The sequence below is a fragment of the Apostichopus japonicus genome, chromosome 15, assembly GCF_037975245.1.
Source record: "Apostichopus japonicus isolate 1M-3 chromosome 15, ASM3797524v1, whole genome shotgun sequence".
NCBI classification, from domain to species: Eukaryota; Metazoa; Echinodermata; class Holothuroidea; order Aspidochirotida; family Stichopodidae; genus Apostichopus; species Apostichopus japonicus.
Genome location: NC_092575.1, coordinates 41389 through 60071, shown reverse-complemented (window position 1 = coordinate 60071; position 18683 = coordinate 41389). Strand labels below are relative to the sequence as shown.

The 18683-nt window shown below is 37.8% G+C and overlaps 1 protein-coding gene across 8 annotated transcripts in view; it reads right to left on the bottom strand.

Annotated features, from left to right (window-relative positions):
* The window catches only part of LOC139980838 (sodium-dependent dopamine transporter-like), a 50382-nt gene that overhangs the window by 10362 nt on the left and 21337 nt on the right, over nucleotides 1-18683 (bottom strand). For 7 of the 8 annotated variants that reach the window (XM_071992797.1, XM_071992796.1, XM_071992799.1 and 4 more), the window contains 7 exons: nucleotides 14456-14644; nucleotides 9187-9321; nucleotides 8468-8732; nucleotides 6678-6816; nucleotides 5369-5503; nucleotides 4489-4592; nucleotides 497-621 (listed from right to left, as the gene is read on the bottom strand). In XM_071992797.1, coding sequence (XP_071848898.1) covers nucleotides 497-621; nucleotides 4489-4592; nucleotides 5369-5503; nucleotides 6678-6816; nucleotides 8468-8732; nucleotides 9187-9321; nucleotides 14456-14644 — 1092 coding nt within the window. Of the gene's footprint in view, nucleotides 1-496; nucleotides 622-4488; nucleotides 4593-5368; nucleotides 5504-6677; nucleotides 6817-8467; nucleotides 8733-9186; nucleotides 9322-14455; nucleotides 14645-17936; nucleotides 18081-18683 lie in introns of those variants that run through there. The other variant, XM_071992803.1, reaches the window with a different exon arrangement.

Genomic DNA, 18683 nt, shown 5'->3' with positions numbered 1-18683 from the left:
TAACGAAATATCAGTAAACGACTGGAAGTAGTCTCGCGTTTTTTCTATGATGAACAAGCTTTTGTTCAGTAATTAGAATGTAAATTCTAAAATCTCATCTTTAGCTTATGTTATCTTTGTGATTCACGCATAGAAGCATATACACACATATATGCATACACCCACACACACACACCTACACATACACCCACACGCTCAGCACACCCGACATCTAAGAAAACTCGTGCCCCGTTTGGAAGATATTCTAGTTGTGTCTAGGTCTGTCATTTAGTAAATTTGCGATGTCGTATCTACATTTACGTCACGTGATATATGACCAAACTGCAACCATATTTCTAAATCTTTGATTATATACATACGCGGTGATATACACACGTACATAAACACACATACACAAGAAATATGCTTTGTTCAGGTGCTGACCGTGTTATTATTCAGCAATAAGGGGAATGTGCTGTAATAAAGTACGCTACAAACATGCAATCAACATACTTACCCTCTGTTGCCACTTTCTCGATTGGAATGTCATTTCTTACGGACATATAGCCTAAGACAGAGAAGACTACAAATCCAGATAAGAAACTAGTACCACAGTTTATCAGACTTGTCAAAATAGCGTCTCTGTAAAGAAAAAAGATTGTAACCACGTAATGATATGGAATGGAATGAAATGGAGAATAAATGTGGAGTTATAGATTAAGTATCTGAATGGAATAAATAGTGAACGTGGCATTGGAGGCACCGCCCGAATTGAATAAAGAATGAATTTGACATTAGATTAACCGCCCGACTAGAACGAAAGTAAACATAACATTAGATTAATTCGAAGAAACACACGAGCCGATGTCTTATAAGATTTACTCCCGAATGGAATAAAGAAAATGTATGGTATTAGAATAATCGTCCAAATGGGATAAGATATGACCAATGGCATTAGAGTAGTCGTCCAAATGGTATAATATATGACCAAGGCATTAGAGTAGTCGTCCACATGGGATAAGATATGACCAATGGCATTAGAGTAGTCGTCCAAATGGGATAAGATATGACCATGGCATTAGAGTAGTCGTCCACATGGGACAAGATATGACCAATGGCATAAGAGTAACCGTCCAAATGGGATAAGATATGACCAATGGCATTAGAGTAACCGTCCAAATGGGATAACATATGACCAATGGCATTAGAGTAACCGTCCACATGGGATAATATATGACCAATGGCATTAGAGTAACCGTCCAAATGGGATAAGATATGACCATTGCATTAGAGTAGTCGTCCAAATGGGATAATATAAGACTATGGCATTAGAGTAACCGTCCACATGAGATAAGATATGACCAATGGCATAAGAGTAACCGTCCACATGGGATAAGATATGACCATGACATTAGAGTAACCGTCCACATGGGATAAGGTATGACCATGGCATTAGAGTAGTCGTCCAAATGGGATAAGATATGACCAATGGCATTAGAATAATCGTCGAAATAGGATAACATATGACTATGGCATTAGAGTTACCGTCCACATGGGATAATATATGACCAATGGCATTAGAGTAGTCGGCCAAATGGGATAAGATATGACCAAGGCATTAGAGTAATCGTCAATATAGGATAATATATGACTATGGCATTAGAGTAACCGTCCACATGGGATAAGATATGACCAATGGCATTAGAGTAGTCGGAATATGGGATACGATATGACCAATGGCATTAGAGTAACCGTCCAAATGGGATAATATATGACTATGGCATTAGAGTAGTCGTCCAAATGGGATAAGATATGACTATGGCATTAGAGTAACCGTCCACATGGGATAAGGTATGACCATGGCATTAGAGTAACCGTCCACATGGGATAATATATGACCATTGCATTAGAGTAGTCGTCCAAATGGGATAAGATATGACCAATGGCATTAGAATAATCGTCGAAATAGGATAATATATGACTATGGCATTAGAGTTACCGTCCACATGGGATAATATATGACCAATGGCATTAGAGTAGTCGGCCAAATGGGATAAGATATGACCAAGGCATTAGAGTAGTCGTCCACATGGGACAAGATATGACCAATGGCATTAGAGTAACCGTCCAAATGGGATAACATATGACCAATGGCATTAGAGTAACCGTCCACATGGGATAAGATATGACCATGGCATTAGAGTAACCGTCCACATGGGATAAGATATGACCAATGGCATTAGAGTAGTCGGAATATGGGATACGATATGACCAATGGCATTAGAGTAACCGTCCAAATGGGATAATATATGACCAATGGCATCAGAGTAGTCGTCCAAATGGGATAAGATATGACTATGGCATTAGAGTAACCGTCCACATGGGATAAGGTATGACCATGGCATTAGAGTAGTCGTCCAAATGGGATAAGATATGACCAATGGCATTAGAATAATCGTCGAAATAGGATAATATATGACTATGGCATTAGAGTAACCGTCCACATGGGATAATATATGACCAATGGCATTAGAGTAGTCGGCCAAATGGGATACGATATGACCAATGGCATTAGAGTAACCGTCCAAATGGGATAATATATGACTATGGCATTAGAGTAGTCGTCCAAATGGGATAAGATATGACCAATGGCATTAGAGTAACCGTCCAAATGGGATAATATATGACCAAGGCATTAGAGTAGCCGTCCACATGGGATAAGATATGACCAATGGCATTAGAGTAGTCGTCAAAATGGGATAAGATCTGACTATGGCATTAGAGTAACCGTCCACATGGGATAATATATGACCAATGGCATGAGAGTAATCGTCCAAATGGGATAAGATATGACCAATGGCATTAGAGTAATCGTCGAAATGGGATAATATATGACTATGGCATTAGAGTAACCGTCCACATGGGATAAGATATGACCAATGGCATTAGAGTAGTCGGCCAAATGGGATAATATATGACCAATGGCATTAGAGTAACCGTCCAACTGGGATAATATATGACCATGGCATTAGAGTAGTCGTCCAAATGGGATAAGATATGACCAATGGCATTAGAGTAACCGTCCAAATGGGATAATATATGACTATGGCATTAGAGTAACCGTCCACATGGGATAAGATATGACCAATGGCATTAGAGTAACCGTCCAAATGGGATAAGATATGACTATGGCATTAGAGTAACCGCCCAAATGGGATAAGATATGACCATTGCATTAGAGTAGTCGTCCAAATGGGATAAGATATGACCAATGGCATTAGAGTAACCGTCCACATGGGATAATATATGACTATGGCATGAGAGTAATCGTCCAAATGGGATAATATATGACCATGGCATTAGAGTAACCGTCCAAATGGGATAATATATGACCATTGCATTAGAGTAGTCGTCCAAATGGGATAAGATATGACCAATGGCATTAGAGTAACCGTCCACATGGGATAATATATGACCATGGCATGAGAGTAATCGTCCAAATGGGATATTATATGACCAATGGCATTAGAGTAACCGTCCAAATGGGATAATATATGACTATGGCATTAGAGTAACCGTCCACATGGGATAATATATGACCATGGCATTAGAGTAATCGTCCAAATGGGATAAGATATATGAAAGAAAGTATGTGGCATTAGATTAACTCCCCGAATGAAACATATAATGAACTACATCAGATTAACCGAGCGAATGGAATAAAGAATGGATATGGCATTATTTAACTACCCAAATGGACTTAAGAATGGATGTGGTATGATATTTACCGTCCGCTTAAATAAAGGTTCATAACTATTCAAAAAAAGTTGATATTATTGCAATAAATGGCCATCACCAGTTGGTTGAAGTAAACCATACTAGCAACCACTGCTTTTAACATCATCATATGAAAAAAATTGTCTCAGTGCATGTCGAGCCCCAATTAATGCAGTAGATGTTGCAGATTGAACGCTGCCAATGGCATTAGACAGTTTATAGCAATATCATTTGTATTAGGCTGTTAGTATAACATTCCATATATTTCACTTCAAGTGTAACACCCGTTCGGTAGATAAGATACTAGTTAAGAATGACGTTAACTCCTCAAAAAGTCACCAAATGCTTATCTTCAGATTCCGATCACTGGACCTTAGGATTAGTTAGATTGTTGGCGAGAAATGTGAACTCATGTAACATATAGCAAAATAATTGGAAGTACGGAATACATGGAATTAAAAGTTACAGCGCAGTCTATTGGCGACCTGTAACTTCGTGAGGTTATATCACATACATTTCCAAATTAGTTAGAATTTGTCAGAAATTCGATTTTATATCTTACAAAATGAACTATTCACAATGTGAGCAAGAGCTTTAAAGAAAGTAGAAAGTTTGATTATAGAATTCGAGCACCTTCTGGTTTCCTATTGGTTAACCTTGCTAAACTTACACTTGATTTAACTAGTAGATATCTTGAGAGATACAATTATATTTGGACGACCCATTTCTAACCTTTGAATGTTGTTGTTGAATTGGTTATAACTCGAAAATGCCAAGAGAACTCCAAAGCCAGGTCCGAGAGAGAAGTAAACCTGTGTTGCGGCATCAACCCATACCTAAAAAGGACATAACATAGTCAAACCCTCGGTGAATAATTGCTTCTGGGGATTTTTACACAGAACAAAATGTTTAATAGAGATTAAGAAGAATGAACTGCATGTACAGTTGTGTTACGAGGAGAGGGTACATGGCAGCATTGCCGTTTAACAGGCTATTTTGTAACTACCATGGCGGTCTCCACTGTCCACATAACTTACTCTTTCATGTAAACTCAGCAACTGAACATTTTCTATCTTAATATATATTTCTCTAAGGAACGCTATTAGTGCTTATACACTACCTGAAGCATCTACCGTGCTGATGCTTTAACTTATCAAATGGTTTTATATACCAATATATATCAATATATATATTTATATATATATATTGATATATAAATTGATATATATATATATTGATATATAAATTGATATATATATATATATATATATATATATATATATATATATATATATATATATATATATATATATATATATATATATTGATATATATTCAAAGCACCAGGGGTGCACTCTGTAAAGTCATAACACTTGGGTAATACGCCTTTAAAGTCAGTAATTCAAAGCCAATTTATACGCATTCCCACACCAGTAGAATCACTGTGGTCGAGTGGAACGGACTTCGGTTCGTGACACAAGATCCGGAGTTCGCTTCCTTCCTTCGCCTGATGAGTCCGAAAAGGACGAAACCGGTCGTGAAGTGGAATTTTTCTGGTGTGTTATTCTTTATTAATATATACACATGGAACCAACTAATCGTCTGAACTTACTTGAGCTTCACCAAGTTTTGTTATGTTTGGCTTGAGATAAAAAGCTATTCCATGGGCAGATCCGTCCAAGGTAACACCTCGTATGAGTAGACAAAACAGCACAACGTACGGAAACGTAGCTGTGAACCAGACAACCTTAGATGAGAAATATATACAGAATGGTTTTAACATAAAGTTGTTCTCATCATCAGTTCCGCTTACACACAATAGACTCAATGTCTGTGGCCCTGGACCAGACGAACTTAGGTGAGAAACATATACAGAAGGTTTTAACATAAACTTATTCTCCTCATAAGTTATTCGTACACACGTAGCTGTAAACTCGACGACATTAGATGAGAAATATGTACAGAACGGTTTCAACATAAACTGACTCTCCTCATACGTTCTTCCCATTCACAACAGACTCAGCTTCCAGTCTAGAAGTGCGATTATGCCTGTCACTATACTGAACAATAATCAAGTAAGTCTTCCTTCTGCTAACACTTTTACTGTCATCTTAATAAATTACAACAGTAAAAGGCATAATTCTGATAGGTGACGGGCGTTCTTCACTTTAATTCTGTTCAGCAGATATTTTCTTTCAGATACGATAGAGGTATATGGGAGGTGTAAACAGGAACCTATTAGTGCAATCCAACACAGAAAGCGGATCAACTTCTTGTGATGAATTAAACATAATTATATTAATTTAATTATATTATACAAGTAATCGAACAACTGAAAAGGTGACTCGGAAATTATAAACAATGGAAAAAAAGTGCAAACTTTTCTGCTCTTTTCTATCAATTAAGAATAGTCTAGGGCCACTTGTACACTTTGTGTAAGTAACTGGTCCTCCAACGTTCATTAGTTGCTCTTATGAACCTACTTGAAAGTCACTTGCCCACTAGCCTATGTTAAGAATAAGAAGTGGTGGGCTTTGGTTTGGTTAGTCTTTCCATTAACGTCACTGAGTGACTCATCCACGTAAGGAGATTACATATAGTTTATTAACAGGTTTTAAAGATTTCGAAATTAATTTAAAGCTTTAATTTATAACGGACATTGCACTAATTTCCACAAGTCTTTTTCCAGTGGTAGAAAGATGCCCAAGGTCAGTTTGAATTTATGAAGATTTAAAGTTTTTGTTTGACATGACTCTATAATTATTCTGGTTTTGAAGATATTAATCTTGTAATACTGTTTAATGGTTGGACTGCTCCTTTAAGGCTGAACGTATGGTGAAGTCGTCTTCTCATAAAAAGAGAAATAATGAACTTAGCATTGATGGATATATTAAAGGTTTATTTGTTGGTGTTTAACTCACCTTTCCAGATCCTTTAATGCCTTTCCATAAACTGAAGTAGCAGATAACATAAACTGCAAGGAGACTAAGAAGAAGTGGCCATACAATTGTTCCGAGATTTTCCAATCCATCACTCTTGTGCATCTGCAGAACGCCACGTCTAAAATGGAAATTGATGTAATATTACTTGACCATTAATATGATTACCATTACGATCACGATCACGATAATGATGATGATGATTACTATTTATACTATTATTATTATTGTTATTATTATTGCTATGATAACTATTATTATTACTGTTATTACTATATTATTATTATTACAATTATCGCGATTATTACGACTATTACTATTATTACCATTATTACCATTATGACCATTATTATTACTGTTATTACCATTATTACTGTTATTATCATTATTAACACTATCACCATTATCACCATCATTACCATTATAATTACTGTTATTACTATAATTATTACTATTATTATAACTATTACTTACTATTACCATTATTACTATTATTATTACCATTGTAACTACTATTATTATAACTGATGTTATTACTATTATTATCATAGTTCCTATTATTATTACCATTATTATTGTTATTACCATTATTACTATTATTACTATTGATATTAGCATTGTAACTACTAATATTATTATTATTACTAATAGTATTACTATTATTACCATAGTTCCTATTATTATTTCTAATATTAATGTTATTACCATTATTACTATTATTACCATCATTACTGTTATCATTACCATTGTAACTACTACTATTATTATTACTAATATTGTTACTACTATTACCATAGTTTCTATTATTATTACTACCATTATTACTGTTATTACCATTATTACTATTATTACCATTATTACTATTATTACCATTATTACTATTATTATAAGAATTGTAACTACTACTATTATTATTACTAATATTATTACTATTATTACCATAGTTCCTATTATTATTACCATTATTACTGTTATTACCAGTATTATTATTATTACCATTATTACTATTATAGTTAGCATTGTAACTACTACTATTATTATTACTAATAGTATTACTAGTATTATCATAGTTCCTATTATTATTATTACCATTATTACTGTTATTTACATTATTGCTATTAATACCATTATTACTCTTATTATTACTACTGTAACTTCTACTATTATTATAACTAATATGATTATTATTATTACCATAGTTCCCCTTATTATTATTATTACCATTATTAATGTTATTACTATCATTACTATTTTTACCATTATTATTATTATCATTAGCATTGTTACTTCTACTATTATTATAACTAATATTATTACTTTTATTACCATTATTACTGTTATTACCATTACTACTTTTATTACCATTATTACTATTATTTCTACTTTTATTACTACTACGACACTACTACTACTATTATTAACACTACTATTACTATTAAAATATGGACGGACGTTTTTAAATTTTAGATATCTTTTTTCCATTAATATGAAATGTCTCGTACATCTCTAAATCAATTAATTACTAAATGAAAATATTGTTCAAAATGAAGAAAATAGGCAAAACTGCTAACATCAATTGTCCCTGCGGCTAAATGTCCGGGATTTGTTACTATAATTCCTCTGCTGTGGTCTTCAATCAGGGCATTCGCAAGGCTGGATCCAGATCATGATAAATATAAATGTGCATTTACTACACAGTTAGGCTCGGGAATATAATATCAAACTAAAATTTACTCAAAGAGAAATTACTCCTTCTTCATGTCTTAACTTACTCGTAGTATTCTGTTGTAGCAGATACAGTTTTATTAACAATTTCTGTTAATGTATTCCCTTTGTCGTCCACAGTGGTGACATTTGCAAAATATTGCGGTCCATCGGCCGGTTCGAAGCATAATTTCGTATTATAATCGTGGTCGCAGACACTCCACGGCACACGTCGGGAAAAAGACGCAATGAAGTAGTAAATCGCGTATGATATGATGACGTTGTAGTACCAATCCACAAAGAAAGCGACCAATACCATGGCATATCCGATTCCTGTTAAATACAACTGAACATTCAATACTCCATAAAACTAACGACGCACTCTTTAACAGGAGTTAAAAAAATTGGACAACAAGATAAAAATTGCTATAGAACACAATTCATGTACATGTCATATCATGTGATGTCCACGTCCACGTCCATGTCCAAGTAAAAGTCAATGTTCGTGTCCGTGTCCGTGTCATGTCGTACAATGTCACGTCCATATCATGTCCTTTTGCAAATTTCCTGCTGTAAAATCCTCAACAACAAAGATTTTAGTAGATAATAATATAACTCCATTTTAAACTTGCCTATAGCTGAAAACAAGAATATGACCCACCCCTTTAGTGTTCAAATAATTCAATTTGATTTGTTTACGATGTTATTTTTTCTCATGTTAGAGTAAATTTTTCTCAATGGCCTCGAGTTAAATACGTATTTCTGCTGCAGTCTTAGCTATACAAACCTTTAAATATTGGACAAACTTTGTCCCAAACGGTGATAGCTCCAGACTGGTTATACTGTCCCAGTGCAAGTTCTAGGTAAAATAAAGGAATGCCACCGAACACCAGCATTACGCAGTATGGAATAAGAAAAGCACCTGAAAAGAAACCAGATGTTGTAACAGATCTCTACGGGACGTGGAACTATTATAATGACACTATAAATTGTTACATAAAATAGCAGAACGTGGTGCCATTATAATGACACCATACATATGTAACAGATAATAGCAGAACGTGGTGCCATTATATTGACACCATACATATGTAACAGATAATAGCAGAACGTGGTGACATTATAATAACACTATATATTGTTACATAAAATAGCAGAACGTGGTGCCATTATAATGACACCATTCATTGTAACAGATAATAGCAGAGCGTGGAACTATTATAATGACACTATATATATTGTTACATAAAATAGCAGAACGTGGTGCCATTATAATGACACATGTATTGTAACAGATTATAGCAGAACGTGGTGCCATTATAATGACACCAGTCATTTTAACAGATAATAGCAGAGCGTGGAACTATTATAATGACACTATATATTGTTACATAAAATAGCAGAACGTGGTGCCATTATAATGACACATGTATTGTAACAGATTATAGCAGAACGTGGTGCCATTATAATGACACCCGTCATTTTAACAGATAATAGCAGAGCGTGGAACTATTATAATGACACTATATATTGTTACATAAAATAGCAGAACGTGGTGTCGTTATAATGACACCTGTATTGTAACAGATTATAGCAGAACGTGGTGCCATTATAATGACACCATTCATTGTAACAGATAATTGCAGAGCGTGGGACTGTTATAATGACAGTACATATTGTTACATAAATAGCAGAACGTGGTGCCGTTATAATGACACCTGTATTGTAACAGATCATATCAGAACGGGTGCCATTATAATAACACCATACATTGTAACATATAAAGCAGAGCGTTAAAAGATTATAATGACACTATTTACTTTAACATAAAATAGCAGAACGTGGTGTCGTTATAATGACACCTGTATTGTAACATATAAAGCAGAGCGTGGAACTATTATATTGACAGTATATATTATAACATAAAATAGCAGAACGTGGTGCCATTATAATGACACCGTACATGGTAACATATAATAGCAGAACGTGGTGCCATTATAATTAAACCATACATATGTAACAGATTATAGCAGAACGTGGTGTCATTATGATGAAACCTTCTCTGTGGTATATAGTTTACGTTTTTCTGCAGCAATGTTGTGTTTGCACACAATTTCTCCTCAGTACGTAACAAATGGAACAGCCCCTTTCCGTAATGTAAGATGCACATAAAACAATGAAGCATATTTGTGTCCCTGGACTACGGCAGCATTTGATGCATCACATCGTCATGCAGGTAAGCGCGTGCGAATTAAAGGGGCAATATATTGATTGAGCCACTATAACTTTCAGCACTATTGCATCATAAGGAGACGCTATAACTTTCATCACTATTGCCCAGTGGCACACATTGTAAGGAGGTGCTAGAACATTCATTACTAATGCCCAGTGGCACACATAGTATAAGGCGCTATAAAATTCAGCACTATTGCATCGTAAAGAGGCACTATAGCTTTCAGCACTATTGCCCAGTGACATACATATAAAGGAGGCGCTATAACATTCAGCACTATTGCCCAGTGGCACACATAGTAAGGAGGCGCTATAACATTCAGCACTATTGCCCAGTGGCACACATAGTAAGAAGGCGCTATAAAATTCAGCACTATTGCATCGTAAGGAGGCACTATAGATTTCAGCACTATTGCTCAGTGACACATATAAAGGGGCGCTACAACATTCAGCACTATTGCCCAGTGGCACACATAGTAAGGAGGCGCTATAACATTCAGCACTACTGCCCAGGCACACATAGTAAGGAGGCGCTATAACATTCAGCACTATTGCATCATAAGGAGGCAGTATAGATTTCAGCACTATTGCTCAGTGACACATAAAGGGAGCGCTACAACATTCAGCACTATTGCCCAGTGGCACACATATAAAGGAGGCGCTACAACATTCAGCACTATTGCCCAGTGGCACACATAGTAAGGAGGCGCTATAACATTCAGCACTACTGCCCAGGCACACATAGTAAGGAGGCGCTATAACATTCAGCACTATTGCATCATAAGGAGGCAGTATAGATTTCAGCACTATTGCTCAGTGACACATAAAGGGAGCGCTACAACATTCAGCACTATTGCCCAGTGGCACACATATAAAGGAGGCGCTATAACATTCAGCACTTCTGCCCAGTGGCACATATAGTAAGGGGCGCTATAACATTCAGCACTATTGCCCAGTGGCACACATAGTAAGGAGGCGCTATAACATTCAGCACTACTGCCCAGGCACACATAGTAAGGAGGCGCTATAACATTCAGCACTATTGCATCATAAGGAGGCAGTATAGATTTCAGCACTATTGCTCAGTGACACATATAAAGGGAGCGCTACAACATTCAGCACTATTGCCCAGTGGCACACATATAAAGGAGGCGCTATAACATTCAGCACTTCTGCCCAGTGGCACATATAGTAAGGGGCGCTATAACATTCAGCACTTCTGCCCAGTGGCACACATAGTAAGGAGGCACTATAACATTCAGCAATACTGCCCAGTGGCACATATAGTAAGGGGCGCTATAACATTCAGCACTATTGCCCCGTGGCACACATAGTTTGGAGGCGCTATAACATTCAGCACTATTGCCCAGTGGCACATATAGTAAGGAGGCGCTATAACATTCAGCACTATTGCCCAGTGGCACACATAGTAAGGAGGCGCTATAACATTCAGCACTATTGCATCATAAGGAGGCAGTATAGATTTCAGCACTATTGCTCAGTGACACAAAAAAAGGGGCGCTACAACATTCAACACTATTGCCCAGTGGCACACATATAAAGGAGGCGCTATAACATTCAGCACTATTGCATCATAAGGAGGCAGTATAGATTTCAGCACTATTGCTCAGTGACACATATAAAGGGAGCGCTACAACATTCAGCACTATTGCCCAGTGGCACACATATAAAGGAGGCGCTATAACATTCAGCACTTCTGCCCAGTGGCACATATAGTAAGGGGCGCTATAACATTTAGCACTTCTGCCCAGTGGCACACATAGTAAGGAGGCACTATAACATTCAGCACTACTGCCCAGTGGCACATAGAGTAAGGGGCGCTATAACATTCAGCACTATTGCCCAGTGGCAAACATAGTTTGGAGGCGCTATAACATTTAGCACTATTGCCCAGTGGCACATATAGTAAGGAGGCGCTATAACATTCAGCACTATTGCCCAGTGGCACATATAGTAAGGAGGCGCTACAACATTCAGCACTACTGCCCAGTGGCACATATAGTAAGGGGCGCTATAACAGTCAGCACTATTGCACAGTGGCACATATAGTAAGGAGGCGCTACAACATTCAGCACTACTGCCCAGTGGCACATATAGTAAGGGGCGCTATAACAGTCAGCACTATTGCACAGTGGCACACATAGTAAGGAGGTGCTATAACATTCAGCACTATTGCCCAGTGGCACACATAGTAAGGAGGTGTTATAACATTCGGCACTATTGCCCAGTGGCACACATAGTAAGGAGGCGCTATAACATTCAGCACTTCTGCCCAGTGGCACACATAGTAAGGAGGCGCTATAACAGTCAGCACTATTGCCCAGTGGCACACATAGTAAGGAGGTGCTATCACATTCAGCACTATTGCCCAGTGGCACACATAGTAAGGAGGTGTTATAACATTCGGCACTATTGCCCAGTGGCACACATAGTAAGGAGGCGCTATAACATTCAGCACTTCTGCCCAGTGGCACACATAGTAAGGAGGCGCTATAACAGTCAGCACTATTGCCCAGTGGCACACATAGTAAGGAGGTGTTATAACATTCGGCACTATTGCCCAGTGGCACACATAGTAAGGAGGTGTTATAACATTCGGCACTATTGCCCAGTGGCACACATAGTAAGGAGGTGTTATAACATTCGGCACTATTGCCCAGTGGCACACATAGTAAGGAGGCGCTTTAACATTCGGCACTTCTGCCCAGTGGCACACATAGTAAGGAGGTGCTATAACATTCAGCAGTACTGCCCAGTGGCACACATAGTAAGGAGGCGCTACAACATTCAGCACTATTGCCCAGTGTCACACATAGTAAGGAGGCGCTATAACATTCAGCACTATTGCCCAGTGACGCATATAGTTAGGAGGCGCCGTAATGAGGCACTTTAACTTTCAGCGCTAATTCCCAGTGGCACACATAGTAAGGAGGTGCTATCACATTCAGCACTATTGCCCAGTGGCACACATAGTAAGGAGGCGCTATAACATTCAGCACTATTGCCCAGTGGCACACATAGTAAGGAGGTGCTATCACATTCAGCACTATTGCCCAGTGGCACACATAGTAAGGAGGCGCTATAACATTCAGCACTATTGCCCAGTGGCACACATAGTAAGGAGGTGTTATAACATTCAGCACTATTGCCCAGTGGCACACATAGTAAGGAGGCGCTATAACATTCAGCACTTCTGCCCAGTGGCACATATAGTAAGGGGCGCTATAACATTCAGCACTCTTGTCCAGTGGCACACATAGTAAGGCGGCCCTATAACATTCAGCACTATTGCCCAGTGGCACACATAGTAAGGAGGTGTTATAACATTCAGCACTACTGCCCAGTGGCACACATAGTAAGGAGGCGCTATAACATTCAGCACTACTGCCCAGTGGCACACATAGTAAGGAGGCGCTATAACATTCAGCACTTCTGCCCAGTGGCACACATAGTAAGGGGCGCTATAACATTCAGCACTATTGCCCAGTGGCACACATAGTAAGGAGGCGCTATAACATTCAGCACTACTGCCCAGTGGCACACATAGTAAGGAGGCGCTATAACATTCAGCACTTCTGCCCAGTGGCACATATAGTAAGGGGCGCTATAACATTCAGCACTATTGCCCAGTGGAACACATATAAAGGAGGCGCTATAACATTCAGCACTACTGCCCAGGCACACATAGTAAGGAGGCGCTATAACATTCAGCATTATTGTCCAGGAGGCGCTAACAATACCAATACAATAGCGTCCAAATATTTGATCTAAACCGGACCATTAAGTTCTCTTGTAATACTCACCACCACCATTTTTGTAGCACATGTAGGGAAACCGCCACACATTACCAAGATCAACGCAAAAGCCTATAACGGATAGTAGGAAATCTATCTTCTTTCCCCATGTCTCACGTCCTTCTGTTGATCTGCTGTTGTGACCACTTGTAGGTCCTCTGTCCATATTTACATCCATTATTAAGGTACCTTGACTCTCTTTAACCAATAGATAATAAGAATAAAACGGGACACTCAATAATAAGTTCAACATGTGTTCAATCCAACGAAAGCAAAGTTATTTACACTTCTCTGGATACGGCTTAACATTGATAACCTGTCAGGCTGGTACACGGATAGACCCATTGGGCGTTATGTGAACTCTACTGTTCGATAAACTTGTTTCATCTATGTCTGTACAGTATGAAATCGTACATGCCTTTGCGACAAACATTGCAATATTGTGTAAATGAATTAGGCTACGTATATAGCTCTGATCGATATTATCCTACTGGTCACTAAAAATATCACACTTGTAATCTTTAACCTGACACAGTGGCGTAACGATGAGCCTGGGCCCCCGGGCTCCTGGACCAAACGGCCCCCTATCAGGTGTTCCAAGCAAGGGCATCCGCAGAATGGTCACAAGGGGGGGGGGGGGCATCAGTAGGTCATGTAGACGTAACACCCTTGATACTATCTAAGCTGAGCGACACCATCGGTTGGCGCGGATCGTACCACGATTTTTTGGCCAAAATATACTCCTAGATCGTCGGAAAAGACACTTACCGGGCGGCGATATTTTTTTTCCCAAACAGGTTTGCAATTGTGCGTAAATAGTCGTTCATGATTGGTCGGAAAAGTTACGTTATCACCATAGAAACCTTCACTTCGAGGTTCTGCATCCATTTGTTGCAACGAAGATATACCCGTTCAAAATTACCCGTTTTACGCTTTCACACTATACACTATACTGTTTTGCGTATAATCACTCAAGACTCGCCGTGAACTCGCGTCGTGAAGTTGCTGATTTCAATAGAACGGCTCACGAATCGTGGATAACGTAAACACGAACCAAATAGAATGTAGCGTATGTATCATAAGTGAGGTCAACATGTAATCCAAGCATTAAAAGTAAAGTTAGGGCGTTTGAAGGGAAAACCCTTAACTAGACTCAATCAAGTGTCAGTGTGCAACTCAGTATATGTCTTCGAACTTCCAAGCGATGGTTATTATTTATGCTGACGTCACGAGCAATCTGATTGGCTGAAAACTCCGTAATTGCAAACCTGTTTGGGAAAAAAAAAATCGCTACCGGGCGTTTCAAGTTGCATTTACATATCGGTTACTTTGAGAACTCATGTCTTAGAATTTTGAGTCTCAATGATTTTGGTAATGCATTATGGGTCCGTATGCAATGAACATAACTAAAGAACTGTTGGTTGGGTGAAATCATAGAAATGTCCAATTTTAAACTTTTTTTCATTTTTTGATTTTCCAGGGATCAATGCAGGGGTCTTGGTTTAGAACATTTGAATGACCATTTAGCATTTACACATTGCTCCCCGCTGATAAATATGTTTTTATGCTAAAATACATTAAGAGAAATTACAGAATAATGCTATCAACATGGCTATAAAAATTCTTTGAAACTTTATACCAAGGAATTAGGATAGAGGAATTCGGCTTCTGGATGCATCTTACAAGTTGAATGAGTGAGAAAGAAAATTCAGTCTTGCATGAGTTTTTCTTTCCCAGTAAAAACGGGCCCTCTCTATCCAAAGAGGTACCCTTTTTCTGTGCATCAGTATAGCGGGGGCCCCCTTTTGGTCGGGGCCCGGCTCAGCATGGTCCGAGCCCATAGGAGTCACGCTACTGACCTGACATAGAACTAATTGCAGTCATTCTTCTAAAGAGTAACCGTGTCATTATTTACGCAATCTGTAGCTGATGATGATGATGATGATGATGTCAACTATGTAAGATGTCGATTCCTTCATATCACTGTATGTATAGCCACTCTATGTGTTATATATTTAGTTATTCATAACCAAGTAATCCGTATTACTTTATAAATATATCCATACTCCGTGTTAAATGTTAAGTTATTCAAAACCGATTCCACCATATTATTTTATACATAGCCATACTCCGTATTATATGATTAGTTATTCATAACAATTCCTTCGTATTACTGTACATATAGGTATACAACATGTTATATATTTTCGTGTTTCATAACCGATTCCTCCTTATTACTATATGTTTACGTGTTATATGATTAGTTATTCATAACAATTCCTTCGTATTACTGTACATTTAGGTATACAACATGTTATATATTTTCGTGTTTCATAACCGATTCCTCCTTATTACTATATGTTTATACGTGTTATATGATTAGTTATTCCTAACAATTCCTTCGTATTACTGTACATAAAGGTATACAACATGTTATATATTTCGTGTTTCATAACCGATTCCTCCTTATTACTATACATGTTTACGTGTTATATGTTTTAGTTATTCATAGAAGCGTAAGCTTTCAGTTATTCATACATGCGTCAGGTTGTCCCGACAGGGCTCCTAAGTTAAATAAAAATAAATTGACAGTCACGTGCAATGCGTACATCATCATTTAAGACTGCTGATTCGCTTCTTCACAACCATGTAGGTAAATCATTTTTCCACACGCCGAGAAACTTTCTGGTCAGCCAGAGGTTCTTTTGCACGCCTTCCCGCCAATCAATTGTAGCAAGCTTACCGGCTTTCTTTAATTACTCTGTACTGTATAAATTACATATATACTTCTGCTAGCGGCATCAATCCTCGATTTCCTTCAAAGGATCAATCGTATATAGGCCTATCACTATAACACCACGGCTAGCTCCAAGCAAACTGGGGCCTCGGGGTACAGGTGGGGATCTTCAATTCTACAGATCTCTTAAGTGAAAGTCCTAGTCTAAGACTAGAAAGTCTCACTAAACTCTCCAACAACAAGTTCTTTTCTTTGTCAAAGTCAACTTACAGAACATCTGCAGAAAAGTGCAGAGTACATAAACTATAACTGTAACCGCCTTGCGTCACCAGCTGCTGTTGTACTCACTGGTCGTAAAGTCAATGAGAACATAATGAACAGGTGTGGTGATAGTGTTGACCTTAATTACCATGTTTGCAGAGTAACAACACACACAAGAAACTGCAAGCTGGTATTTATTTTCGCAAGAAGGTAACCATATCAACCGAACCGGTTCATGGACATAAAAGTTTTCAGTTTGTAATGTTGAAAGCGACCAGCGCATAGGTCCTGAACTACAAATAGGCCTATATAACAAAAAAGCACCAATACCTTCGTCGGAATGGTAAAATAACGTGTACCCTTAACGGGATCACATACGATATAGTTACAGATATCCCTCCTTCTTAGTTATAATAAAACTACAGAGAGACTGTGAATAGTAGTCCTACACTGAATTAACAGTAGTATGTTTATTAGGTACGATCAACTTACTTTTAGCTGGTAGGCTACAACCAGAATTCATTCCAACACCACCATGGAATACACTTACTCGATCTGTAAACGATGCAGCTTGGTATACGGCTTGCCAAACTACCAAAAATATTTACCAATCACCCATCGGTTCAGGTTATGACCTTAAGAGGCTAAATCACCGCCAAGGAAGCAATCCGCGGCAATAATTCATACCTAATAGCAATGCAATCTTTATATTATATACAATAAAATCGTTCAAAAGTTGACATTTAGAATGCAGAAGTTCGTTCATTTAAGTGGCATTCGCGGATATTTTATCTTTGATCCCATTGCAAGAAATCATTCTTTTAAAGAACCGAGCTGAGTCAAGTGACGATGGGGCTAATATTCTTACGTCAACTCCATCCGTATTAAGTGTGTCCTATATGACAATGAGTTGTTAAAGTACGGTAGCTTATTGTATCTGGTCGGTATGTTGTAGTATGTTTGTCGTTGGTGTTCTTTGTTTCTTTTTTGTTTGCCAGAGCGATATTTGCGATTGCGCCATATGGAGTCAACTCAACCACGGCCGACACTTACTGTGTAATCATTACAAATTCAAATAGAATAATAACTATTTATTTCTTTAGTTGTGAGACAATGTAATTAAGGCAATAGCATAGCTTACTAGTCTTGTGATACTGTGACTGTAGCAGGCTACCTAGCCTATATAGTCAGCTGTACTGTGTAATCATTACAAATTCAAATAGAATAATAACTATTTGT